The following is a 24,598-nucleotide window of genomic DNA, read 5'->3' on the forward strand; positions in this document are numbered from 1 at the left end:
TTTCTCAACTAGGCAACAAACGATGTACCTTTAGGTAGGTATGTTAGTGTGGTTACTTAATACCTGTCAGTCTTTGAATCCGAATTGGAAGAAGAGGACTCGGGGGGATATTTTTTTTGGTGTTCTCCGTCGACACATGACGCAAGGCTGTGAGAAACAGCCTCATCATTATTCCCCCTTGTTGACATAACAGGTATGTTACTCCGTACTCGCTCACCACGACAATGGGCATCATTACTGGACTCTACTGCAGGATCGCAGTAAACTGAAGAGAAGGACCGCCATTGAGCCCTTGGTTACTACGAGTACGCAAAACATCCTAGGTAGGTACCAAAGTATATATACACATGATACGACTGGTAAAAATCTGTAACAATCTGTAGCTGGCTAGATTCATCTTCCCAACTATCGATAGATGCTCATTCTGCGCTCCTCCGTCAACTACATTCCTCCCACACCTATGTACCATGCCTCCAACCTCAGTACGTCCACTTCATGTCCAAAGCAGCTATTAATTAGGTATTCGCAGAGAATTCCTTCCCAAATAAGCCCCTGAATTGCCGCGATAGGAAAAGAGACTGTGATAGAAAAGTCGTCAGAGATTCCAATGAGGTGAAAGAAGTCAAACCCCGGGGTATAGTAGATAGACACACACAATCGACGAAACTTTTCAATGCAAAAGAAATGTAAAGGGACTCCCCGCCATGCACGTAAAGCAAAAAGCGACGTGGAAACAAAACCTCCCAGTCAGCGACTCTAGAAGTTTTGTGCAATTCCACCTTGATTTTGAGGAAATGTTGGGGCCCGCTCGATCCGAGTATTTCGTCTTGCTTGAACGTCTCGTATCACAGGCTGACCTCCAACGCCGCCATAAGAGCCGTCACCGTATGGGCCATGACTGGGAGCCGCGTCGTTGTAGATGTTGTACGGTACTTCTTCCTGGTAGTATGGACCTGATGCACCAGGCGTGTCAGACGAAGCTTCGGATTGATGACCTGTCGAGTAGGCCGAGGACGCGTTAGATGGCCCTCGTCGAATACCTGCGGCGTCGCTACGATTTCGCGCCAGTCCTCCGGCACCCAACGCCGCCACACCATCACCGCCTTCAGGGTGACCGTTCATCAAAGGATCAGCCGAGTATGCGTCGGACGCGCCATTGGGTGAATCTTTGATGCCGTAACCTCCAGGCTGGCTGCTACTCTCTGACACAGCCATGCCATTGTTGCCTCGTCCATTCGAACCAAGTGTCGTGGAAGCCTGGCGGCCGGAAGAGGTGGCTCCCCATCCTCGATATCCACTGCCGTCATCTTGGGCTTCCGACTGATTGTCCGTATACGCACCAGCCCCGGCCACCAGTGTGGGGTCGTTGTTCGGGTTGAACCCATACTCGGCCATCTCATTCTTGCGCAACTCTTCCGCGTCCTTTCGATCCTTTCTCTTCCGCCATAGGAAGAACCCAATCAAGAGTGCCGCGGCAATCACCACAATGGGGATCACAACCGCAATGGCAATCTTGGCTCCAGAACCAAGGCCACTGCTGGAACTGGATCCCGATCCAGACGCGCTCAAGGCCGAGGGTGAGGAACTAGCTGAAGATAGCGTTGATGTGATACTGGACGTTGCGGTGCTGCTACTGGTGTCATCGGGAGGAAGCGTAGAAGTGACTACAATGACTGAAGGGGTGGGAGTATCGTTGTTGGTGGTCGGTGGGGTCTGAGTAATGGTAGATGTAACGTCTACTACGCTTGGTGTCGTCGGAGTCGGTGTCGTGACTACAACGGTGGTGGAATCAGGAAGGGAGACGGTCGAGACGGTAGTTGTAGGTGGAGGGGTTGTGGTGGTGATTTCGGGGGTCGAGGTGGTAGAGTCGGTGACTATTACGGTCGTGGCAGGAGAGGTTGTTAAACTTGTCGAGGTTGTCACGATGGTCGTCGTGAGGTTGTTCGGGTCGTCTGTGGTGGTGGTGGTGTCTAGCCGGAGTTAGATGAGCTGTGAATCCCAAAGCAAGCTGTATGCCGCTTACCTGTGACATCTGTGGCAGACATGGTGATATCGGTTGTGGTGACAGGTTTCGAGCGTCAGGAGAGCTTGCCCGCGGCAAGCGGACAGACAAAGACAGAGGCAAGTCGATGGTAGCGAAGCCAAGTTGCAGAGCCCAAAGATCTCAGGGGGGATGAGTCCTTAAGAGAGCGTTCGTTACGTTCAAGAGGAATCGATAGAGCTGCTACGCGCAGGTGACTGACGGGAAAGTGGATGGGTGTCAGAACACGGGTGAGGACGATCCTTGCGGCCAAATACGAGACTCGTAAATGCTCGTGTTACAGGCTAGGTCGTATGTCGAGGGCGGTAAATATACGGGTTGGAGGACGCTGTATATTCTGTGCCTGTGCGGAGCGCGTGAGAGAATGAAGAAGAGGTTTCAACCCGAGATCTCACGTCAAGAGATCTCAGAATCGTGGCAATGGCTCAAGGCGCAGCGAGGTGTTGGATGTTGTGGGCGGAGCAAGATCTGAAGAGGTCAAGGCGCTGTAGGGGATGGGAAGACTGCAGGATTAAAATTACCATGGCCGCCGGGTGCTGCAGCTACTCCTCCTATAGTCCTAGAGCCCTGACAACATGCAAACAAACCTCTCCACCCGGGCTCGCATCGGCCTACAGTAGGTTCCATATGGCGCTGCAATATTGTAGAGCCCTCTGGGAGCCGTTGGGCAGACCTAGTGGTTAGGACAGCAGCTAGGCCGAGTGAGGCATATCTACTGTACCGACTGTAGCCTGTAGGCACCTTCCATGTCTCGCTTCCTCTCATTCGCACATACAGTAAGAACTTGGTTGCACCTCGGCCAGAGCATGACAAGCACAACATCTTCAGGCAGTGTTTCTCTCCTCGTCATCGCCAGACAAGTTGCGTCCAGGCGCCGAACGATGCGAGCACCGATTGTTGTGAGACTCTGGGCTCCATACAATCCGCTTTTCCATCATCTTTGTCATACATCAATTGCGCCAGAACCAGGGATCACCGCATCACCACCCAATGTCACCCGGTATTTTGGCCCGCACCAGAAGTGACTTTTTAGCCGGTTCCGCCCTGGCCCATGTGTGACCCAAGATTAGACATGCCCAGACGGTGTTGCTCGTATTCACCCAATGCGAGCAATGCCAGGTCCCGACTATCATGCATCTCCGGACGCACCTCGCTAAATATCGATATTTGTACAATACATCTAGATCTGGGCGAGTCCTTTTGTCACGATACCAGCTGATTTGACTCATTTCAAGCTGGTCCCCGACCAGCCGGCCCAGTCCGAGATAATATACATTTTGTTTCTTCTGGCATGTGAGGAGTACTAGTACACATGCTACACACAAACTATCCCAGAGAGCTAAAGGGCACGCTCAGTGCCGCCTCTGAACTCCTCTCGCTATGCTCAAATGTCCTGCACGCTTTAAAATGTCGGAATAAACCGCGAGCTCCACGGCCATATATACATATCAAGTCCAAAATGGCTCTAGATTTTATCGGTTGAGGTTCCACTGTGGTCTCAAAGCTGCATACAACTCGTTCTTGGTGCCGGCCACCTCCTTGGGGATGCGGCTAACACGGTAAGCTCCTGTGCGGATGCTGTGGTTGTGCATGGCAGAAATGCCAGACCGATTGCTTCGGATGCTGCCAGTCTCGCTCATTGCAGAATCTGCTGCCCGCAGTCGACCTGGTGGAGCAAAGTCCAAGGCCGTGAACGTGCCAGACCTTCTCAATGCGTGACTGTCACAGTGTTAGTATGCTTGTCAAGGGGAATGGAGAATGACCTGAACTTACGGGCTTGGAATCACCGCCAGGTCATCGAACGACGACGCCAGCGGTACGTGGGCTTTCAGCGGCATCTGGTACTGCCGAACCCCACCCCGAAGACTATCAGGGGTACCAGCTCTTTGATTTTGGAACTTCTTGGGTGGTGCAAAATCCGCTGGCAAGAAATTGTCGTTGTCGAGTAGATGAGGAGTAGGCAAAATATTGAGTGCCTTGGGTGGAGGCAATCTCTTCTTGGGTCGCATGGAAGGAGGAGGCCCGAGCCGTCCTGATGCAGATGAGAATGCTCGCGGTGCCGTAAGGTAGCTTCCATTCGACATTGCACGGTGACGCCCATACGGTTGGCGGGGAGGTTCAAAAGAGCCATCGTCGTAGTAGCCATCATGATAGTTATCAAATCCAGCTTCGGCTGGATCTTGATGCTGTCCAGGTGGATGTGGCTTGGACTCGTCAAAGTACTCCTTATAGAAAGACCGGATGCGGTTGGCTCGCTGTTCAGGATTGTCGGAAGGATCCTCGGGGGGAAGAGGTCGCATGCCCATCATCGACCTCCTCTGGTCGTAACCAGTATATTGCTCGTAATCTAGGTAGTCCTGGTAATCTTCGGCTCCATGTGCTTCGTAGTCATTATAATAATCATCAACATATGAGTCTTGCTGGTACTGACTGGAGGGCGTTTGAGGAGTATTAGGGACGGTATCTGCTGAAGGCGCGGTAGTATGTTCAGGAGCGTCGTTGGTGGCTGGAGCTTTCACGTGCGTGTCCGCCGGAAGCTCGACAGTGTTCTGCTTGACTCCTTGAGAGTCAATGAAACTGAGCTGAGGAAGTCGTGGCTGGCGTTCTTCTGGCTGGCTGACAGCGATACCAGGTGCGTCCGAGGCTCTTGGCTGGTGTGATGGGTATGGGGCCTTCGCAGCAGATGGCTCATGATATTGAGGCTCCTTCACGACAGCCGGCGGGGGAGGTTGGATTTCCTCTGCAGGAGGGTCAACTCGAATCTCAGCGACTGTGACCGCGGGCTCTTTTTTGCTCGAATCTTCTGGCTGTATGCTTTTACCCCCGGCGATGAACTGTCCCAGATAATTGTTACTAGCCCTCAACGCTGTCAGGGCGCCATTGCTACTCGTTGTGCTTAAGTAGGATTCTCTTCCAGCATTTCCCGTATTCGGTGCAAGGAGGTTCGTGGGCCCAGTTCTTGACGTGGGAGGCATCATGTCCACAGAGCCACTGCGTTCCCCCCTTGGATTTTCCTGCCCATTATACAACAGGTTTTGCTTGGAATCAAAAGGGTTCCTCATGGATCCGGTATAACTTGAGGAATCATCGACGGGACTCCTGTGGCTTGATGGAGGCCGGATCGAACCATCATCTGGAATGAAAGTAGTTGCTCGATACTTGTCGTCACCAGTGTTTAATCGAGAAAGTGAGTGGAAGGATTCCCGAGACTGGTGCAATTCTGGCGGCAAAAGGTACGGGTTATGCATCCCTAGATCGATCGACAATCCCCGAGCTCTCCTTCCAGACCCTGGGTGTTCGGACATCTGGGGGCCACCGCCGCCAGATTTCTCTGACGAGATGTTGAGACCGAAATCCAAGGACTTGTGCTTGTCCTCTGCATCTTCCTCCCGGAGCTTCCTCAAATGCCGACGGTGCAGGTATACCAAAACTACTACCGCAATGCCTAGCGGTACGAGCACTCCCAAAAGGATTGGTAACGTGTCGCTGGATCCTCCACCTCCACCTCCGTTTGACTTGGATGAGCTCGAGCTCGACGTGTCGCTGGCCTCACTCCTTGCAACCAACGAGACCTTCACTGGCTCTTCCACAAACAACCCATCTAACCTGAAGTCTGGTATCGGACCTGGTCGGGCAATAGGGTAGGGATTCCGGGGGTGTATTTGAGGTTCGTGTTCGGGCACAATGTCGTCGAACATCGTCTGGTGATTATGGGCCGCCGACTGAGCGTGCTCAGCAGACAAAGACAGTACAAGTGATATTATTTGTTAAGTAGGGAGGTCTAATAAGACATGTTGGATCAAGATCTCCGAAGTTGGTATGCGTCTGAAGGTGTTCTTCCGGCAGGTGGTCAATGGGTTTTGGTTCTGTGCTTCACGGTCCAGACTGCCCGGCGGATGGAATGAACGCACGTGGAACAATTTCCACAGCTTGGTATGTTGAAAGAACGACTACGGTAGGATTTCTGTACAAAAAAAACGAGTGACTGGGGTAAAATGAGTGACAAACAAAGAGAGAGAAAGGAAAGACTTTTGGCCGTGCTCAATCAATTGCAAGCAGAAAGCAATTGACGGGAGCAGCACAAAGGAGAAACACTTCACACATTCGACAGACCACAAGCACAACCTACAGGTCGGCAGCACGGAGTTTATCCAGGGATGCCTAGTGGCTCCCGAAGGGAGGCTGCATTAGTGACCACACTGTAGTTCCTTAGGGACCACGGCTGGAGCAATAGGCGCCTGCGAACTCAGCCACAGTGCTGTCTTCAAGGCCCAGCTATTGGCTGTCGGTGTCAGATTGAGAGACGGAGGCCCTGCCAATCCCCTTGGCCGCAAGACTCCATCACGGCTCCATGTCGACGGAACAAAGGATGCTGTGGATGCGGGTTGTGGGTGACCTGGTGGCTCTATGATGCACGTGTCTTGCAGCATCGAATCTCTCTTAAATCCATGTTTGGGCCTTAACGGAGCACTGTACAATTACATGGGACATGGGTCACCTCTTGACGAGCCAGGATCTCAGCGATGCAGCGATCCTCAGCAGTGACCCTGACCACCACCAAAACTCTACCCGTTACCACACGAACCCAGCACCAGCAAGAGAAGCACAGATACTTTCCACTACCACTCACCTAGTGACTGTTAGACATCTGTATACGTATGCTCTTCAAGAAGTTTAAGGACCTTTACAAGTCCACCAAACCCCTGCCCCTGAGCCGCAAATCCTCCCAGAGTCAAGCATCTCTTAAGCTTTTCTTCCTTTCTTTTCTACTAGCCTATACGGACCATCGTGGTCCACGTCATTATTGTCAACCGGCCGACCTATTTGCTGTCAACTTGGCCTCTCGTTCAATTTCCCGCTCTTCCAGGATCACCCCCGCTCTGGCCAGAGGTTCATTATTGGCCTAACCTCACTTCTCCGTTTACGTTCGCGTCCCCATTACGACAAGTTGCGTCGGTCTCACTTTGTTCCCACCGTCGCGCTCTTATAACGCCGGCGGATGACCGTGGTCCGTTCATGCACAAGGAACATACTGTACCGTACCTCATGATTGTGTGTGTACGGAGTACTCGTACTTGGACGAAGCAGCCATCTAGTGGTAGTGTACGACGATCTGACGCCGACAGGAAATATGCACCTCGCTTGGCACCAATCCGCTTCCCGCACGCCAAAGATCGCTGCTTAGTACAATTAGCATATCAACTTGGCTCTCTTCTTATCGTTGCTTTTCTCGAGGGGTTTTGTTTCTGAAACGACCCTAATCTGCTCGAGGTTCGAGCATATAGATTGTGTGGTGAATGTCGTCATTGCAAGCTCAAGACCATCACTGATCACTGGCCAGCTTGGTGCTGACTGCGGTGGAGACGTGATCACTGTCCGATATATGGCTAGATGAGGATGGGGGATTGTCTTCTCGTGGCTGGCTGGTCACGATTGTCATACTCCTACGGAGTGTTCAGCTCAGAGAAGCCAACTATCAGCCATATCAATCGCTCAACAACAGAGTATGGCAAATTTTTTCTTCCGACCAGCCTTGCTCTTGATGCTGTGATTCACAGTTCCCTGCGTGATATTCTCCCCAGTGGGGACCAGACCACCGCATTTTCTTCGTGAACCACCCACCATACACTCAGCACTCGAAGCATCGAAAACTTCAGACACTAGGATACATGGCCACACTTTCCAAGCGTCTCTTCCTCATCCCACGGGACTCCAAGGCATGGGAATGAGAATCTTGCTCTTCATAGTCTGGATTAACGGCACGGTTTTGTGGACTGTGTCTGCCCATCCCTCCACACCCCAGGATTGTTCTCGACGCAACTTACGCTCCTCGAGGTCTGCAAACTGCCACAAGTGATGGACAGTGTTCAGGTCTCCAATCTGGACGAACCAGGCTCCTACACCCTCCATTACCTCTCTCCTCGCTTTCAGTCCATTTCGCCAATGCGTTTCCCATTCCAGTAGATTACCCGGGTGTAGTGTGTAGGATCGCAGCTCAAACAAACCACCCAGCTTCCGTGGGGGAGTTGTTGGCCAGAATGAAAACTCCTGCATCAGCGAAACCTTCTTTGAGTTGATCAGACTCTTCAGCTTCTTGTCGAAGTCCGGAAATTCAGGGTGGTGGGAGATGCTGTGTAATGACGCATGGTAGCCTGTGTAGCGTTGATATTCCCAAATGTGTACTGTTATGACATTGTTAACCAGCAACGATCATACCCGTTGCAAACACACATACCGAATGTATCACAATCGCCGACCTCTGTTCTCCAACTTCCCACCAGGTGAACCTTATTCTCGGGGATGTTCGCCATCTTGGGGTACCAGCTACCTACAAGTTCGACATACTCATCGACCTTGTCAGGCTTGACGTCGTGGAAGACGATCGAATGGACGTATTTGCCGCGAGCGAGGACCTGGGAGAAGGAGCGTTCCATCTCCTTGTCTAGCTGCTGACCTTCAGGGGTGCCGTAGATCAGACTCGAGAGTTTTCCGGAGCGTCTGGTTGAGGTATCTGTCTCGGCTTGCCTTGCTTCTTCTGCATGAGGGGCGGTAGAAAGTGAGCCCAGTCCAAGAGAATTAAAGACACCAGAAGCACTATCAGACGCATTGGGGGAGGCAGTAACTGGAGACTGACTTTCAGCTTGTTCTTTTCTCTTCTTGGTCGCTTCGAGACCGTCACGGAATTCCTTTTGCCGGGTGATGAAAGCATCGGTGCCGTCGGGTGTGATGTCGCCTAGGCCTGGGGAGCGAGCAGGTTCTCGAGATAGAGCGGAGGTGGTGAAGGCGCGGAAGAAGGAGGAAGCTTGAGGAGAGCAGAGGGGTAGTCGTCGAGCGAGCATGACTGGAGCGTGGAAATAGAATCTGCGGCAACTTGTGGTACAAGAGACAGGTGATAACGACGGCAGACCCCTCAAAGTGAAGGTCTATCTGCCCTGTGGAAGCTGGCTGGACTTTTTTGCTTGGTATTTGGATCTGGCGTGAAGGTAGTGGTGAGGTGCGTCGAGGTACACACGAGCGCGGAGAGGTAACTGGTCTGTCCGGTAGTGATACTAATATGCAAAGCTGGGGAAATCCCCAGAGGACGAGCGATGCGGGTTCTACTGTACTGTCAGGCTCACACGACAAGCCGAGGTGGTGGGAGCTGCGATTGGAGGTAGAGATGGGCGTCACGAGGAGGAGGAAGGGCGACGTCAGTGGAAGAGACTCCAGTCTCCAGACAACATTTGACAATGGGCATGGGGCGTTGGCTACGCATTTGGTAGTGCTGCCGCTAACACGCACTTAGCAACCTTCTCATTTGCGGGGCAGATGCACATCATTCATTTTCTCTCAGCCAGAGTCAGTCCGTCCATCTGTTGTCCTGCATATGAGTGTACATGCTGCGAGCACTTGTGTCATTCTCGTTACTATAGTACAGCTTATCAGTAGCAATAGCTCGATATCGATCCGCGGCGCGCTCCCTGACGGCACAACCTCCAGCAATGTCTGAACACCATCCACCGCTCACCTACGAGCCCTCCGCCTCGACACATCCAATCCGTTCCTCCAGTCTTCCTCCTGAAGTGTCTCAATGTCTCAAGAATGCACGCTTCCTGCATCTGGGCACCATTTCCTCCGCTCCCGACTCATCTCAGCCTACACCGCACGTGAGTCTAATGAACTACACGTTTCTGCCAAACTACCTGGAGCACGGGCCGGTGATAATAATGACCACCTCTGCGCAATCCATCAAAACTCGAAACCTCACCTCAAATCCGAAGGTCTCCCTGCTCGTCCACGACTGGGTCAGTCATCGTCCTCCCACCGCGACATCAGTATCTGGCGAGCGCTCGGGCAGTCCCCCAGCTGCCGCAACTCGGTCCAGTCTGGCCAGCTTACTGCTGAACCTGAATACCTCGGCGCTGAGCTCCATATCCACCACCATAACTGGTGAAGCACGATTTCTCGAGCAAGGAAGTGATGAAGAGAAGTGGTGTAAAGAGACTCATTTAGCAAACAATACCTTTGGAGATCAGGCAAAGGAGGAGATCGGTCTATTCGGCGTACAGCACCACGCACCAAATCCAGATGATGCCGGAAGCTGTTACATTGGCGCTGAGGATGTGAGAGTGGTCATTGTCCCGATCCGAGAAGGACGAATAGCAGATTGGAAGGGTGGTGTCAAGGATTGGATTTTATTTAATGAAGATGTGCAGGCACCGGAAGACAGCTCAAGAGGTCGAAGTAATGGACAGCCACTGGTAAATGGGATATAGCAATAGCGTCTGCTCCTTTTGAAATATTCTTGTTATTTCAATGCCCAACTGAGGATGCCTTTCTAGCTGGACCGAGAGTGCTACGCACATGCCATCTTGAAGGATGCGTTGAAGACTGTCTAGTTATCTGTCTCCATCGCAACCTTCTTTTTGACACACGGCAACAACGCGGGCGCAAGGACGAACAGTGTGCTTTTTCTCATACACCAAGCGCATTTAATGCGACAGTCCAACGGGGGCTCGTTCAGAAAGAGACGCCGAGTCAATAGACCATTCAATCATACGAACAGATGAGAAGGGGTTCCGATCAAGAACTCGCAAGAGTCATTCTATTGGCAGCTCGTATATCATTGATGAAGCTCCCGTCACATAACTAGCCAGACTCAGAATTGCAGTCAAAATGCAGCGGCCAATGCCTGTCTCCTGCTTTTCCCAAAGAACACAAGACTAGTCCAGAAGATCAACGCTAAAAGGAGACGCCCAGAACGCGAACAAGACAAGGGAAGGAGACGTCAAGGGTGTATGTACAACAGGAAAGTCGTGATATAAGGTAGCGAGTCGATGAACCGGACCGGAACTACGCTCTGAGAGAGTTCAAAGATGAGAAAGGGCAAAAGGTGAACGATACGAAACTGCCGGGACATTTTCACATGACCGAGCATTTCGAGTCGTCTTCCGATTTCGCCGGTTTAACTTGCAGAGCTACTCGAGCAGCCTCCGTGAAAGCCTCGTTCACACCGCGATTTCGCATGGCTGAACATTCTGCGAAGTCATTAGTTCCCGCGTATACCAGCGCAACCGATGTCGCCAGAAGGATGGGGAGCATACCGAGATATCGAAGAGCGCCAATCCGCCGAGCAACTTCCAAGCCTTCGTTATATTGAATCATCGGTCGTGGTGGAGTGTTTGGCTCATCTTCTTCCTTCTCATGCTCTTCCCGAAGATCGCACTTCAAGGCGCACAGCACGATCTTGACGCCAGGACAGTGTTCGTTGATCTCCGCGATCCATTTCGTGCCAACGTTCTCAAGGGAGCCACGGTTGTCGACCTGTCAATCGAAGTGTTAACTTCTTCATCCAACCTCTGTATCTTCGGTGTTCTATCATAGCGTCATGCGAGTGCGCATGCGCGGAAGAAAAGTGTTGGTGTGTACGTACACTGAAGCACAACATTATCGCCTGCGTGTCGTCGTACGATAGTGACCGTAGTCGATCAAATTCTTCCTGTCCAGCTGTATCCCATAACGACAGTTCCATGTGTATCCCGTCAACAAAGATGTCGTGGACATAGTTCTCGAACACCGTGGGCTCGTACACTGTCTGTTGCGCCGCATTAGTGAGGATCTCTGCTGCGTTTACGCTCCGGCTGGAACGGGAGGCACAACAAACCGGAAAGAAACCCCGCGTGAACACGTTCAACAAACTCGTCTTGCCGCAGGCGCCGTCTCCGAGAAGAACCAACTTGCGCTGGACGACTTTATTGCCTCCGCAGAGAGGCATGGTTGTGCTGCAGAGGACGTAAGGTTGTGAGGTTGTGAGAGGTGCGAGCGTTGCGAGCGTTGCGAGCGTTGCGAAGGGCACCGGGCCGGGGGAATGCGGCGGCGTGTATAGGTAAGTAACCCACGGGAGTGTTTTCGCAGGACTAGGATAAAAATATGGAATGTTAGAGATGTGGCAAGAAATAGGATAGACCAAGAATGGGCGAGTCGAGGGAGAGGATGAGTTGGGTTAAATGTGCAAGTATTGACACCGAGATAGTCGAGTGTAGATCAGTTGGAAATCCGGAGGAGATGTTGATGCGGACCAGATGGGTGACTGAAAATAGTGGCCCTTGGGAGGCCCTTGCTCGGTTTCGCCGTCGTCGCCCAGGGTGGCTTTGGGCATGTGTTTGTTGGCCCTCTCCGACGCGAGTACGAGCACCGTCTACAGAGTGCCGATGGAGACCTAATTGAAGCGGAGATTCTGCGAGCGATGGGGAGTGGAGTGACCAACAAACAGCAGCCCAGGCTCTAAGTTAGCCCAAGCAGCGTACACTTTTTCTCTCTTTTCTCTCGTTTCTCTCGGTTACTCCGTACTCGTACATACGACTATTGCATATCTAAACACCTAGGGTCTACAGTAGGAAGAACTCTGTATTTGTATGCAACCTCCATTTACCGGTCGCTTCGTCGCAAGCGAGCCTGGCCACAAGACAATCAAGCTCTCTCTCTCCCACCTTTCGACCGTTGAAAACAGTCCAGATTGCTCTGGTTCAGGCAACTCATCCTTATTAGCTTTTTTTTTCAATCCATGTCATATGTCATCGTGACCTCTACCGGAGTTTCTTCTCGTCCTCCTCAAAACTATACGTGCTTCATGTTCGATCCTCTCTGTAAATAGAGCATACGCATATTCCTTAACCGTTATACAGCTTATGGATGACCGTTGGCACTGATGCAGCAATGCCTCAGGAAGAAGATCTGGGCTTGCACCTACATGCCAAAAACAGGTTATGTCAGATGCAGTGTGAGCAGCAGGGTGCCTGGTGACTCCTCGTAAGGCTGCCGCTGATTCCCGCCCCGGATGTTCATTTTGCATAAGAATTAGCAGGTGGGCTGTACTCACAACCGTACAGCACATTGTCTCAGGCAAACCAGGAACAAATACCCAGGGTAGACATCAGCATCGCGAGATTCGCCCTCAAGTCCTCCACAGCCACAATACGGAAGTCGGCTACTTTGATTCCCAACCCTCACCGGTCAGTCACATCCACTACTTACTCCCGCCAACGACTTGTAGAAGGATGGGTTTGCTGCACTTGGACATGCCATCATTTCAAACAGGTGACAAAAGCATCGAAATTCATTCAAAGAGAAACGCCGAACGGAGGGCCACGATTGAGAACACGCAAGAAGCATCAAGAGGAAAGCGTGTTCACCGCAATGTTCTCAGAAAGCCACTGCATCTTCACCCGGGGTGGAAAGAGATGTCTCAAACCCATGATGAGTAGTATCATGACTGCAGATTGGCCGGCCTTCGTCAACGAAACCACAGATCAACATTCGACGCTCGACACTCAAGTGGCCCACTGAGGTTTTCACGAAGGCGTTATGTAAATCGAGCCAAGGGATCAAGAGATGAATTTCTTGGAAAATGTCTTTTTCACATTCAACCCTGTGGTCCAGGGCCTCAAGCTTGCTCAGGTGGAATGTAGAGCTGCACCATATTTGCAACGCTTGCAGTTTATGAGCACAAATACTCGATTCGTTGACGCCTTCCTTCCATACCTCAAGAGAAACTCTGCTTTTTCTGCTCTTTCAACATTCACCACCCTAATCTTCGAGAATGTTGCCCCGCTCGCTCACGTAGAGACCGTCCAAGAATTTTCGGATATCCTTGTTTCGTACTCTGCAGATCTGCTGGATATCAGCCGCGCATTGTGAGACATCTTCGAGTGAGTTGCCGCTAAGTTCGATCTGGTCCTTGACACCCTTGGATGCCTCGACGGCGACGCCATCGCGCATTGTGACATGTCGGACAATCTTCTCGCCCAAGAAGTTTCTGTACAGAGTACGTTTAGATTAGTACGAGTCTTCCATTGGTCCTGGCCTTTTGGGAGCTATTCGCAGAGGCATTTTTCCTTACCTGATCTCAACGTGGTCGAGGCCCTCGGCGTTCTTCTCAATGTTGACGTTGATGGGAAAGTGAGCGTAGACGTATCGCATCTTGTATTTGTATCCCTTGGTGACACCGGTCACCAAGTTCTCGATGATCGACTTGACGGTTCGGAGGGTAGCGACATTCTTTCTCGATCCGTGGTGGATTTCGATCTGGACGAGTTGCTGGCCCTTCTTGCTCTTGGGAAGGGAGAAGGTGACGGCGATGTGAGAGAGATCCTTGGTGAGCTTGCCTGTAAAGCACCCGAATTGTCAGTCGAGAATTCCCCAAATCCTTTGTGCCTGCGCCCTTTGCGAGGAAAAAGCCAATGTGTGGACGGTGTCTCGTACCTCGTGGTCCTTCAACGGTGACGACTCGGGATCTGATGTGAATCTTCACATCGTCTGGAATAACCAGCTGCTCGGAGGAAAAGATGTACTTCATCTTGAGCAGTGGTTGTGGGTTGTTCGGCGGTGGTCGTGCAAGATCGTTGTGCTGAGTCTTGAAGTGCGATGGAATTTCAAGTTGTGCGGGCATTTGCACTCTTGGCATCGCGGTAGGTGGTGATTGGCCACTGGTGCAAGTCCAAAGTCGGCAGCCCCATCGGCCGCTTTAGCATAAGGCCGGTGTCGAGGGATTGCTTCTCGGTGCTCACAAATTCTGCAAGAGCCGGTTACAGGGGTGCAAGTCAAGAGTACGGATTCATTATGATTGTGAGGCTTTAAGATATTGTTTTCGATGTTTACTCTCACTCGCTTATGAAGCCCGAACACTAGCAGAGAAATCTTGTTACTTTTGCAGGCTCGACGACCTAGATTCAACGATTTAAAGCTCGAGTTGATCGAGCACCCACACCAACGATCACTCATAGTTTTAGCCTTTGGCTGGCCATTTGTGCTCCTTTGATCCGGCTGGCGATCTTTTTAAAGGCCACTTCGCGTGCAAAATCGGGACCTTGGTGCTTGGGCTTCGAGTCGACACTGAAGGGACTGAAACCGCAGTCGTCCGTTGCTCCAAGCTGATCGCAGGGAATATACTTGGCTGCCTCCAGGAGTGCATCACAAACCTGTTCCGGTGTCTCGATGTAAGGGCTCAATGGGTTCGTGACACCCACAAATGCGACTTGCTTTACCCCGTCGGCATCCACCCGTATCGTCTTTCCAATTTCATCGTACACTTTTGCCTTGTTCTTCTCTGAAGCCAACTGGATCAAGAAATATCCCGCGTTGATCTGGAAGAGTGACGGTAGGAGCTGGTGGTAGTCAACATCAGCCGAGTGGACCGAGTCACAATCACCACCCGGGCACGTGTGTAGTCCGATATTCTTTCGTTGTTCTGGAGTGAAACGAGCTAAATCATGTCAGCGACGAGCCGACTCGAGGCTGGTGTGACCTTACCCAGGACTCGATTGATCAGATCGATGAACTTGTGTAGGAGGTTCATGCCGGTCCACGGGCTACGGGAGTCATTCTTCAATGCCAGTCTACCTTCAGTGAAATCAATTGACACCCGCCGGGCTCCAGCGGCGAAACAACCGCGAAGATCCTTTTCGCATTCATTAACAAGATCGACCTCATACTGCTCTCGGGAATAGCCCTCCACAGTGCCATTCAAGGGGTACAAAAGCCACAACATTGAAGGCGCAATGACGGCAGACTTCATCGCGTGGCCATCCGCCAGCGCCGCCGACTTTTGGAAGTTCTCGTAAGCGTATGTCTTGTACCTGAATGGACCTTTGACGAGGCGTGGCAGTTGTCTGTGGTGTCCGTCGTCAAAGTAAGCAAAGTACTGCCCGCCGGCCGCGAGGTTCTCTGCCAACCCCGTTCCTCCCAACGTGTCGGTGATGGGATATGTGGCGAACGAGCTAGCTCTCTGCTCACCGTCTGAGATCAATGTTTCTCCCGTCGCTGCGAGGTTCTTCAGTGAATCTACCACCGCTTTGTCCTGGGCGGCGATGAGATCATCCCGCAAGATCTTGCCTGAATCGTAGTCTGCAAACGCCTTCTGGAGATATGTTGGCCGTGGAAGACTACCAACGAGTTCAGTAGGAATGCCCATGTTGCCGTATGCAATCCCAAGTATTCCCAAATTAGACATTTAGGAAAGAAGGAAAGAAGGAATAGACTAGTAATGGTGTAAAACAACACGCTGCCCACCTTCGAGGAGTTGCCAACTGAACACTTGCATGTTAAAGTTTGGTTTTTGTTCGCCTGGACTTGTTGAAATGTGGACAAGTCACCGGAAAGTAACGAGGCTTCTAACCAAATACAATACTGTCTACACCATTCTCACCTCGCAGCGAAGACCGGGTTGGGTACAAACGGGGTCTGACACAATCATTTTATGCCTGTAGCATGTCGCTGTGCAGACCAAGCAAGGCTATTTTTACTGTCCTCAGTTTCAAGGGTCCAACTGCTCCGAGCTCTCGGCTCAGTCTCAGCCACGTGACTCAGCCCTATCGGCCTACCTGCCTTCATGTTGGTCACCTCAACACTGGCGACCTCAGGCCAGCTTGTTGTCCGGAGTAATTATGAGTGATACTTTTTGCATCCTAAGCTCCCATTACATGAGTACCTATGGAGTTCAATTCCTTTGACTCCGTCATTACCAGTAAGCTCGATTAGTTTGGCTGTCATTTCACCATATAACAACACAGCCTGCTTCGTAACATGGAAACCTTGTGGGACATTTGATGGTCTAGCATGCATTCGGTTTTAGAATCCGTGTTGTCTAATCTAAACTCGAAAAACCAAACGACGTCCATCTACTACGAACGCTCTCTTTAAGCTTGTCTGGATATGAATGTTCAAAATCGGCAGCCTGCCAATCCGCACCTTTCGAATATTCAGAAGGCATCAGCGCATCTGACACAACCTTTCCCCCTCGAGTCGGGGGTCCAGTACCATGGGACATGTACGGAATCAGTGGGAAGCCATCGACATCGTCGAAAAAGGTTTCGTCGGCATTAGGTCGACAGCGAGTCGAAAATGCCCACATGACATCCTTCCCCTCATATACGTTGATATCCTCGCCCACAAGAACAAGACGGTGGATGGTGTGGCCAGCTTTATGAGCGAACACAACATCTCCAACCTTCTTCTGGAACTCCTTAGGCGTCCATTTCAATTGGCGAAGCTTCGAAGTGTCAACCGCGAGCGCAACCCAGGTGACCTGAGATTCAAATGGAGCGAACGTATCGGTAATGGGCAGGCCAGCGTTCTGACAGACCTTGCGAATCTCCGCGGCAGCAAGAGCTCCAATCAGGGTATGTGTCTCATCTGTGAGACGCCCGCAAGCAGACATGGGCATAATCGGATTGGTCCGGTAAGTGATCTTGTCCACCTTATAGACGGGCCACTTGTGGGTGTCTCCTTGAAAGACATATCCGTGCATCTCACCAAAGGGCCCCTCATCTCCAAGTTCGGTAACAGACAAGGTACCCTCGAAAACGATCTCCGCGTTGGCCGGAACACATAAATTGTTTGTGTCGCACTTCACAAGCTCTAATGGGCGGCCGGTCATTGCCCCGACGTAATCTGCCTCGCTAACACCGTCAGGGATTGGCATCGACGAAGCCATAATGGCAGCTGGAGGCACTCCAAAGCACAATGCCTACGGAACATCCTTGCCCTCTTTCTTCCACATGTTATGGATCTGCCAGATATGCTGCGGCGCAGCGACAAGCCCGGTCAAATGGTTTCGGTCGTGTACCATAGCTCGAGCGATGGACCAATTCGTCCATGTTCCGTCAGGGCTTTGTACGACATGCATACCATAAGTCTGGATGTATCGTCCTCCATCGGCTTGGTGAACCATCGGCGACGGAAGACTTGTGAGGTCGATTTCGTCTCTCGTCAAGGAGTTTTCCTTCACGGGTCCGTCTGCAACGATAACTGGTGCGATAGCTGGTAGCTCACTCGCAGATAGCATTTTGTCCAAGATTTCCTTCATGCTTGCTGTCGGAGGAAGTGCGAGGTGGCGAGCAAGACGGCCATATCGGTCTTTCTTTGAACGTCGAAGAGATGCAGGTGCACCAAGTATTCTGAAGAGTCCTTTGTCATTTTGGATTTTTAGATTGTTGAACAGTGGAGCCTTGTCGTCGGTCTCGCACACAAGCCTCGTAATAGTAGCTGCCTCTAGATGAGGGTCGATCTCATCGTTAATCTCCACCAAGTCGTTGTCGGCTTTGAGCTGTTCAACAAAGGCGCGGAAAGAGTGATCCATTGCGGATGATAGGATAGGTGATTGGATGCCTGTTGTTGGACTTTGTTTATATTATTGTCTGTCCTGTTAGTTTCTGGTACGATGAAGCACAGATTGATCAGTTTTTGTAAAGGAATATGACCTATATATATATCTAGGGAGGGTGCAAGCAGGCACAAACAGGGTAGCCACCGGGCATCATCCTGATCAGGAGCACCGAGGCGCCGACCATGCTGAGATGTCCGTCGTACAATCGGTGCCGCATCGGTGCCATATTCAGATCGAGGCATATGTCGTTGTTCACAAGTAGCGATCAAATAACTGGCAGGGAGAATCGCTCCTCCGCGCGTTGAGAGCCCGCTGCCAACAGGAGCCCCAGAAAATATTAGGCACGGGCTCGTCACTGGCCCAGGACTTATTATTGCTTGCTTCGGTGCTCTCGGAACCTCGGAGATTCTCCTTTTTGTCTACACATCACATAGTCGCCGAGCCTCCCGGGCTCACTTTTTGACCTCCATGACATATGCAGACCTCACGATGGACGCCACTGCGCCTCAGCAGCAACCTCTGATACCATCTACCGAGACCCCGAATGCTCAGAAGGTTGACAACGGACAGATTGATCGCGTCCTGAGACAAAAGCGGAAACAGCATGAGTCGAGGTCTTGTGTCCCGTGCAAGCGCCGCAAAGTAAGGTGCGATAATAACAAGCCTTGCACAACATGCAAGAAGCGTGGACATCCTGAGATCTGTGTATACGAAGCTTCAAGGCCTTCGAGACGCGCGACTCCGGTGCAAAGAAGTGTGTATAACACAGAGATACCTGCTCATCCACTGAGATTATCCACTGCCCCAGCAGCATTGGGAGCTCCTGAGCCACATCTTGAGGGAACCAACCGTCATTCAAGCCCATCAGAGGCCTATTCCATCGCATCCATCGCGCAGGCAAAGGCGCAGCAGACCGATGGCGAGGAATTGGCACGAGATGTAGGGTCTGTATTGGGGCTACAGAACAGTCTGGCTTCTTACCCGTTCATGGACCTCGCGTCTTCCACTGAGCGTTGGTGTGGGTTGCTGCAGGTGATACCACATCGGCAAGAGATCTTGTCGTTGTTTCCGATCTTCCAGATGCGGGTGTTCCCTTTCAATCCGCTACTCGTTGATATGGACCAGTTTGAATTAGACGTGCACGCTTATTTACGAGCCTACACAGCGGGCGAGTTTAAATCCACGACAATTTCAAAGGAATGGGGGAATGAGCAAGCAATCGGCTTGATCAGCCTGATTCTTGCCGTCTTATCCAATGCGGCACATTTTTCAGATCTCGTTGGACCCGACAGATCTCGTGTCTGTTATGATCTTGGTAAGTGGAGAACACAGCAATGGTGCTTCCAGGAAGCAGTGCTCATATTCATTTAGCGCGAAGGTCTTTCCAGGCGTTGCGACTCGCGAACTTCTTGTTCCGTCCGACCCAGGAAAATGTTCAGACAATGTTGGTCTTGGGGAACATGCTTCAGAACACTGGACAGTCTGATGCAGCTTGGGCATCGCTGGGTACCACGGCTCGCCTTGCTCAAACTCTCCACTTCCACGCTAGAGGGAACAGGATGAACATCCCAGAAACAGTGAAGCTCAAAGCGAGAACTTGCTGGTATGCTTTTCTGCGACTACGTGCACTTTCTGTACTGTGCATCTCTAAAATTCTGTTATTCATAGGTCAAATATCATATGGCAGGATACTCTGCTCAGTATGTGTCACGCTCGACGCCCATTGGCGATAATAAATGCGCCTGTACATGTCGATTTAGATTGCGAGGGCTCCGAACTTACCTATTATGGTTTCATGCATGCTCTTTGTCGAATCTCCATAGCAGTGCTGAACAACGGTTCCCCTGACGTTGACGGCGTCACAACTATGCTTGAGCAACTTGATACGCTGCACCGGAAAACGAAACGCTATTTGGAAGACCATGATCAATGTAGATCAAGTCTAGAACGCCTCCAACATCTAGCATTAAAGATGCACAAGTGCTTCTTGGTCACGTTTCTGTGCCGACCAGAAATTCGAAATGCCAACCGCTCGTTGAACCATCCACCAATAACATTGTCACAGAAACAGCTGCGCCTCCGGGAGCGTGCTGAAAACAACCTCATCGAAGCGACGAAGACGTTCCTCGAGTTCAGCGCGGTGAGCACGGTGCCACTACGGAGCTGGTCCATGGTGCATACCGCGTTAAGTTCCGTATTGCTCCTCTGCATATGGGAAGAGACAAGGGTGAAGCCTGAGTGTCGGTATCTGAGGGAGAAGGTTATTGAGGCATTCTCGTCTCCAGAATCCAACAACGCGGATGATCTGGCATCAGCTGATGGGGTCACCCAGTGGTTATCGTCTAGGCACATCCACGCGCTGGTGACTCTTAAAGATGCATTTACAGCTGGCGACTCCGGGTTGCAAGTTGACTACAACGCTCTGCAGGGTTGGAACAGTGCAGACCTTGGACAATCTGGATTTGTACCAGACCTTGATGCTGACTGGGACCCTTTCGCTGATTATGCAAATGGCTTTGATCAAAGGTAAATCACTAGTACCCATCAAATAGCTGCGAAAGGCTGCTGACGCAAATGTCCTCTGTCCAGCGTTCCTTACGACCCCGGAGCGACGGATATGGGGTTGCCGGCCATGGAAATGTCCCCCACGAACTACCTCAACTACATCATGGGAGGTAAGCATGTCAGGTATATAATTTAGGATTTTGTGACTGAAATTCCTTCTTACAGGTGCCATTTAGTACACACCACTCCTGCGATCCTGCTGTAAAGCGCGAATTTTGGGCAACTCGGAGGCTCGGCGCTTCGGAGCGACATCAAGAATCTCTGTGCTTACTGGTCCCGCCTGCATCAAGGCTCGGAGGGACGGTTTTTTGCAGCCGCTCGAAGAACACGTTCAAGCTTCGTCACCAGCTATAGCAGAATCCTTGCGCACAGTGCAGGGCTATATATATAACATGGCCGTAAAGGTTGCAAGGCCCCAGATGATTTTCTACGTAACAGGTATTGGCCTATCTTGGCATGTTGCTTGCGCAAACCACCACGACATCCTCAAACTGCCAGTGCCAAAAGTCTAATGAATCCCCTTAGAACATGCCCGCAATGTTCAAGTCAACCAACTCGCCGGACACCAGTGCTTCTGAGGGAGAAAATGACGAGTTGAAGAACGCCAGAACCACCAATGGATCTCAAGCAACTTCAGACACTGATAAAGACACCCGCACCAGCCTGTCAACGTCGCTACGTCCTCATGCGCGCCGAAAGAGGATTGTGGTGGCCATGACCGGTGCCACCGGTGCAGTCCTCGGCATCAAGATACTCATCGCACTACGGCGGCTAAATATCGAGAGCCACCTCATCATCAGTAAATGGGCCGAGGCAACGATAAAATACGAAACAGACTATTCCCCCAAAAACGTACGTGCACTCGCAGATCACGTCCACAGCATCAACGACATGGCTGCTCCAGTGTCAAGCGGCTCTTTCAAGACGGATGGCATGGTCGTGGTGCCCTGCTCGATGAAGACGTTGGCTGCCATCAGCTCTGGCTACTGCGATGACCTGATCTCTCGGACCGCGGATGTCATGCTTAAAGAGCGGAGGAAGCTGGTGCTGGTGGCGAGAGAGACTCCCTTGAGTGAGATCCATTTACGCAACATGCTCTCTGTGACGCAGAGTGGAGCAATCATATTCCCGCCGGTGCCTGCTTATTACATCAAGGCGTCCAGTGTAGATGAGCTTTCAAACCAGACCGTCGGGCGTGTATTAGACTTGTTTGACCTCGACACGGCCGATTTCGAACGATGGGAAGGATGGAAAAGGGAGTCTTGATTGTGTGTGGTGGGTATTACACGCACTACTCACACGCATGTTTCCCAAGTCGACCTTGACCGCACACCGCGAACGAACCCGAGACGACGGACCAGAAAGGACAGCCTTTTTCCAGCCTCGCAACGGCTTGGCGGGGCCAGGAAAAGCTATTGGTATGGTGATGTGGCGACATGGGTGACTTGGACATCACATCAGCATATCACCAGCACAACATGACATACGGCGGCTATACATATACACGGTCATGGATCCCAGCTGCGATATGAGCTCCAACCTTGGAGCCTGGTTCGTGATGCTGAATTTCCCTTCCACGGGAGTTCGCGGTAGAATCCTTCATCAACGCCGTTTGATGGACGAGAATAGCCTTATCCGATACTGACTCCGAAATCAAGCATCACGGGGTAGATATACTCAATCATGCTTGCCGGACTCCATTTCGAGAAGGGTTTCGCCTTCCCAGATGTCACTGTTTTCTTAAATATAGTGATAATGAGACTCGTGACTCAAAAAATGCACATTCTGGCAGGACAAGTAAACGGTCTCGAGTTGTCGTGGATTTGTGTAGGGCCGTGCCGTTTAAGTACTCCTTTCTGCGAAACGCCTTTTTCACAGCCAGGGGAATTGTAGGCTAGATTGGCCATGGCATCAGACGCTGGGAACTGTGGTTGTGAAAAGCGGACGACTTTGTGGGAGAGAAAGGTGTTGAAATAGTGATCATTCACCCTGGTCGCGCTAGTCGGGGGTCAGTAAGGGCGGCATCGTCCGGTTTCCTAACTGGGGGGTCAGACTGAGGTACTTTATCTGATATATCTTTTGTAGGTAGACATGTACAATATGTAGGCTTCAGTGCTTCGACCCTGGACTGATCTCTCCCGCAGTGCCCAGACTCGAACGTCCGATATACCCCGTGTTCCCCTCCATCGTACCCAGCAGTCAAGAACATGCTAGCACAGGCAGATCCGACTGTTTCGATATCCATGTAGCTGGGATCCGGGGTAACAGGGCCACCGGAGCCCTCGGGTTGCGTCTAGGCATCGAACATACTGGCCTTTATCTTCTTCAGGAATTATCGTCAAGTGATGGTCGTCTTTGCTACCAAGTCATAACACGGAAGCGAAGTTTCCTTGGACGGCATCCGCGAGTCGACAATCATTCATTTCAAGATCATACAATTAGCAACGATATCGCACCAGCCCTTCGTCGAAGCTTCACGCTTCGTCACAGATCTTCAGAAACCCTTGTTTTTTTTTTCAAGTAGAACGCCGGCAGAGGGACTCTTTGGTATTCCGAATTGAAGTCAACACTTTGGCAATGAGGAAGCAAGCGACGGATTTCTTATGCGATAACTTCTAGGGAATAGCAGCCATGCTTGCCGAAGATGCAATGGCGCTGAGTGTGGTAAGCAGGAGAGCATTTTCCATCTTGAAGACAGAGTCTGAAGCTGTTTAGGCCGCAGCTGGTGCTGCCGCACTCACTGAGAGCATAGTCCATCCTCTGGACACAGTTATTTGTCGCATACAGTCGGGGAACGTCTCCGCTCATCGAGCCGGCACCGTCTCCAGGCCATTTGACAACAAAAATCTCTTCCACCGTCTCTATCGCGGCTTTGGCCCTACCGTGGTCGCAAGCATACCGGCATCAGTCGTCTTCTTTGCGGTTTACGATTCCGTCAAAGTCGCGTTCTCAAACGCCCGCGCTGCCGGACACCTTGGCAGCTTACCGCACTCAGTCGACTACGCGGTCGGCAGCGCGGCAGGCGAACTTCTCGCATGCGCCATCCTTAACCCTGCCCAAGTTCTGAAGCAGAATGCCCAGGCTACCCGGATACCTTCTCAACAGCCTGCCAATCAATTATCACGGTCGACGGCGGCGCAGTTGCTGAAGTTGCTGAAGTTGTTCGGCAGACAACCGTCCAAACTATGGGCAGGCTACACCGTGTTGGTGGCAGCTCAGTTGCCCCATACGTGCCTCATGTTTTCGATCTACGAGGGGCTCAAGCAACATTCGTCGTCATTCGTGCACGACGAGCGCAAGGTGGGGGATTCTGGCCTTGTCCAGCACGTGCAGACAAGTGCCATTTGCGGCGCCATTGCTGGCAGCTTCTCATCGTGGATCTTTGTTCCTGCAGATGTGGTCACTCTCAGGCTGAGACTCGCGGCCGGCCGTGCGGTAGAACATCAGCAGTCTCGAGCGGCCATCGCTACAGTAGAAAGTGTCGGTGTAAGGCCAGCCGTGCCAAAATCGGCAGACGTGAACGTGCTGGCTTGTGCGAGAGATATCGTCCGTCGTGAAGGATGGGCAGCGCTGTTCCGAGGCTCTCTCCTGACTTGCATAGCTGCAGGTGTCGGTGGCGGTGTCTATCTAGGAAGCTACGAGGCGATAAAGACTTTGTATGACATTGAGGAGGAGTGATGAAGAGATTGTAAGCTACTGAAGGGTGACGATGAGATTGTATGATATTGAGGAGTGATGAAGAGATTGCAGGATACTGAGGGGTGACGAAGACATTGTATAATAGCATAGACGGACTGATGGAATCTCAACGACGAAGGATCTCACCTCTACAACAGGGTTGTATGGTACGC

General features: G+C 51.5%; 12 protein-coding genes across 12 annotated transcripts; 4 read left to right on the top strand and 8 right to left on the bottom strand.

Annotated features, from left to right (window-relative positions):
- Positions 1–756: 756 nt before the first annotated feature.
- Positions 757–2,045, bottom strand: PV08_02851 (uncharacterized protein; the record flags this gene model as incomplete). Its single annotated transcript, XM_016377209.1, has 2 exons — positions 757–1,970; positions 2,024–2,045. The coding sequence occupies 2 exons, from the start codon at positions 2,043–2,045 to the stop codon at positions 757–759; spliced, it is 1,236 nt and encodes a 411-aa protein (XP_016238779.1).
- Positions 2,046–3,513: 1,468 nt separating this feature from the next.
- Positions 3,514–5,739, bottom strand: PV08_02852 (uncharacterized protein; the record flags this gene model as incomplete). The annotated part of the gene is made up of 2 exons (XM_016377210.1): positions 3,514–3,760; positions 3,815–5,739. The coding sequence occupies 2 exons, from the start codon at positions 5,737–5,739 to the stop codon at positions 3,514–3,516; spliced, it is 2,172 nt and encodes a 723-aa protein (XP_016238780.1).
- A 1,999-nt stretch (positions 5,740–7,738) lies between these two features.
- Positions 7,739–8,880, bottom strand: PV08_02853 (uncharacterized protein; the record flags this gene model as incomplete). Its single annotated transcript, XM_016377211.1, has 2 exons — positions 7,739–8,223; positions 8,277–8,880. The coding sequence occupies 2 exons, from the start codon at positions 8,878–8,880 to the stop codon at positions 7,739–7,741; spliced, it is 1,089 nt and encodes a 362-aa protein (XP_016238781.1).
- A 642-nt stretch (positions 8,881–9,522) lies between these two features.
- On the top strand, positions 9,523–10,296 carry PV08_02854 (uncharacterized protein; the record flags this gene model as incomplete). The annotated part of the gene is made up of 1 exon (XM_016377212.1): positions 9,523–10,296. The coding sequence occupies one exon, from the start codon at positions 9,523–9,525 to the stop codon at positions 10,294–10,296; it is 774 nt and encodes a 257-aa protein (XP_016238782.1).
- Positions 10,297–10,942: 646 nt separating this feature from the next.
- PV08_02855 (uncharacterized protein) lies at positions 10,943–11,795 on the bottom strand (the record flags this gene model as incomplete). The annotated part of the gene is made up of 3 exons (XM_016377213.1): positions 10,943–11,344; positions 11,454–11,615; positions 11,685–11,795. 3 exons carry the CDS (start codon positions 11,793–11,795, stop codon positions 10,943–10,945), a joined length of 675 nt encoding a protein of 224 aa, XP_016238783.1.
- A 1,811-nt stretch (positions 11,796–13,606) lies between these two features.
- On the bottom strand, positions 13,607–14,483 carry PV08_02856 (uncharacterized protein; the record flags this gene model as incomplete). The annotated part of the gene is made up of 3 exons (XM_016377214.1): positions 13,607–13,835; positions 13,920–14,184; positions 14,282–14,483. The coding sequence occupies 3 exons, from the start codon at positions 14,481–14,483 to the stop codon at positions 13,607–13,609; spliced, it is 696 nt and encodes a 231-aa protein (XP_016238784.1).
- Positions 14,484–14,796: 313 nt separating this feature from the next.
- On the bottom strand, positions 14,797–15,989 carry PV08_02857 (uncharacterized protein; the record flags this gene model as incomplete). The annotated part of the gene is made up of 2 exons (XM_016377215.1): positions 14,797–15,281; positions 15,329–15,989. The coding sequence occupies 2 exons, from the start codon at positions 15,987–15,989 to the stop codon at positions 14,797–14,799; spliced, it is 1,146 nt and encodes a 381-aa protein (XP_016238785.1).
- A 672-nt stretch (positions 15,990–16,661) lies between these two features.
- PV08_02858 (uncharacterized protein) lies at positions 16,662–17,510 on the bottom strand (the record flags this gene model as incomplete). The annotated part of the gene is made up of 1 exon (XM_016377216.1): positions 16,662–17,510. The coding sequence occupies one exon, from the start codon at positions 17,508–17,510 to the stop codon at positions 16,662–16,664; it is 849 nt and encodes a 282-aa protein (XP_016238786.1).
- A 33-nt stretch (positions 17,511–17,543) lies between these two features.
- Positions 17,544–18,155, bottom strand: PV08_02859 (uncharacterized protein; the record flags this gene model as incomplete). Its single annotated transcript, XM_016377217.1, has 1 exon — positions 17,544–18,155. The coding sequence occupies one exon, from the start codon at positions 18,153–18,155 to the stop codon at positions 17,544–17,546; it is 612 nt and encodes a 203-aa protein (XP_016238787.1).
- Positions 18,156–18,671: 516 nt separating this feature from the next.
- PV08_02860 (uncharacterized protein) lies at positions 18,672–20,923 on the top strand (the record flags this gene model as incomplete). Its single annotated transcript, XM_016377218.1, has 5 exons — positions 18,672–19,497; positions 19,554–19,785; positions 19,851–20,708; positions 20,772–20,857; positions 20,913–20,923. 5 exons carry the CDS (start codon positions 18,672–18,674, stop codon positions 20,921–20,923), a joined length of 2,013 nt encoding a protein of 670 aa, XP_016238788.1.
- A 352-nt stretch (positions 20,924–21,275) lies between these two features.
- Positions 21,276–22,013, top strand: PV08_02861 (uncharacterized protein; the record flags this gene model as incomplete). Its single annotated transcript, XM_016377219.1, has 1 exon — positions 21,276–22,013. The coding sequence occupies one exon, from the start codon at positions 21,276–21,278 to the stop codon at positions 22,011–22,013; it is 738 nt and encodes a 245-aa protein (XP_016238789.1).
- A 1,365-nt stretch (positions 22,014–23,378) lies between these two features.
- Positions 23,379–24,425, top strand: PV08_02862 (uncharacterized protein; the record flags this gene model as incomplete). Its single annotated transcript, XM_016377220.1, has 2 exons — positions 23,379–23,411; positions 23,463–24,425. 2 exons carry the CDS (start codon positions 23,379–23,381, stop codon positions 24,423–24,425), a joined length of 996 nt encoding a protein of 331 aa, XP_016238790.1.
- Between the last annotated feature and the right edge of the window lie 173 nt (positions 24,426–24,598).

This window comes from Exophiala spinifera (assembly GCF_000836115.1).
Source record: "Exophiala spinifera strain CBS 89968 unplaced genomic scaffold supercont1.2, whole genome shotgun sequence".
Lineage (NCBI taxonomy): Eukaryota > Fungi > Ascomycota > Eurotiomycetes > Chaetothyriales > Herpotrichiellaceae > Exophiala > Exophiala spinifera.